This window comes from Quercus suber, unplaced genomic scaffold (assembly GCF_002906115.3).
Source record: "Quercus suber isolate HL8 unplaced genomic scaffold, Cork oak 2.0 scaffold_437, whole genome shotgun sequence".
NCBI lineage: Eukaryota > Viridiplantae > Streptophyta > Magnoliopsida > Fagales > Fagaceae > Quercus > Quercus suber.
In genome coordinates this window covers 583,267-584,478 of record NW_027069888.1, presented here as the reverse complement: position 1 = coordinate 584,478, position 1,212 = coordinate 583,267, and the positions used below count along the sequence as shown (strand labels likewise).

Sequence of the window (1,212 nt, the reverse complement as noted above, 5' to 3'; positions counted from 1 at the left end):
GGAAAAGAGAAGGGGGGGGGGGGGAGACTCACTTTGCATAAATGCAACTCCAAAACTTAATTTCATTGGAGGGAACATTTATTATCATTAATTCCAATGGCTAAGGGACATATAACCACACACACACACACACACACAAAAAGCCAGACTTTTAGAGCAACAATATTTAGCATTAACCTTAAATAAGAAAAAATTTTGAAACAACCATCCAGGAAAATAGGTTCCAACTTCCAAGCAACAACATGAGTGCACAATGAAATCACAACAAAAGATAGAATAGTTGAAGGTACAAACGATCATGCATACATAAATGAAATAGAAAATCATCTTTAGAAATTATAAAATATACCTGAAATGATACACATCTTTTAAAGATTGACATCTGATAGATTAAATATGAATCTTGTCCTTGATGTTGAGAAACTAAAAAAACCTTCACACAAGCTTCTGGAGAAATTCTTGAATGTTCTTATCTACTTGATTAGATGACAGCAAATCAGATAACATGCTTGCAACTGTTGTATTTGCTGAAAAACCCCTGTCAACCATTATTTCAAGATATTTCATTGCCTTTGATGTCTCATTATGTTGCAGTAACCCTTGGATTATTGTATTATACGTGCGATCGTTAGGTGAACAACCACTCCCAACCATTTTCTCAAATATCTCACTTGCTTCTTCTAGTAGTCCCTCTTTGCAAAGCCCTTTGAGCATTATGGCGTAAGTTCGAACATTGGGTTGCAGTCCTTTCGCAGGTAGACTATAAAAGAGTTCTCTTGCAACTGTAAGATTCCCGACATTACACAAACCATCAATCAAAATGCTGTAAATCACAATATTGTTGCCCAATGTTTTGTCTTCCATCTCATGAAACACTTTTATTGCCTCAACAACTTGTCCATTCTTACACAGGCCATCCAACAAGACAGCATAAGTTTGGGGATTTGAAAGTTGGCCACAGGCCTGCATTTTATGGAATAACTCTAGAACAGCCTTATGTCTCTCCACTCAACAACCTATAAGAGTGTTGTAAGTCACAACATCAGGAGTTACTCCCTTGTTGGACATTTCATTAAAGAGATTCATTGCCTTATCAATTTTTTTATTTTTACAAAACCCATTAATCAATGTGTTATAGCTAACAACATCAGGTGAATAGCCCCTCTCAACCATCACGTTCAATGCTTCGATGGCATCGTTCAATTTATTTTG

General features: G+C 36.1%; 1 protein-coding gene across 1 annotated transcript; it reads right to left on the bottom strand.

Annotated features, from left to right (window-relative positions):
• Positions 1-435: 435 nt before the first annotated feature.
• On the bottom strand, positions 436-969 carry LOC112034647 (putative pentatricopeptide repeat-containing protein At1g12700, mitochondrial). Its single transcript, XM_024067467.1, has one exon. It carries the CDS (start codon positions 967-969, stop codon positions 436-438), a length of 534 nt encoding a protein of 177 aa, XP_023923235.1.
• Positions 970-1,212: the final 243 nt, after the last annotated feature.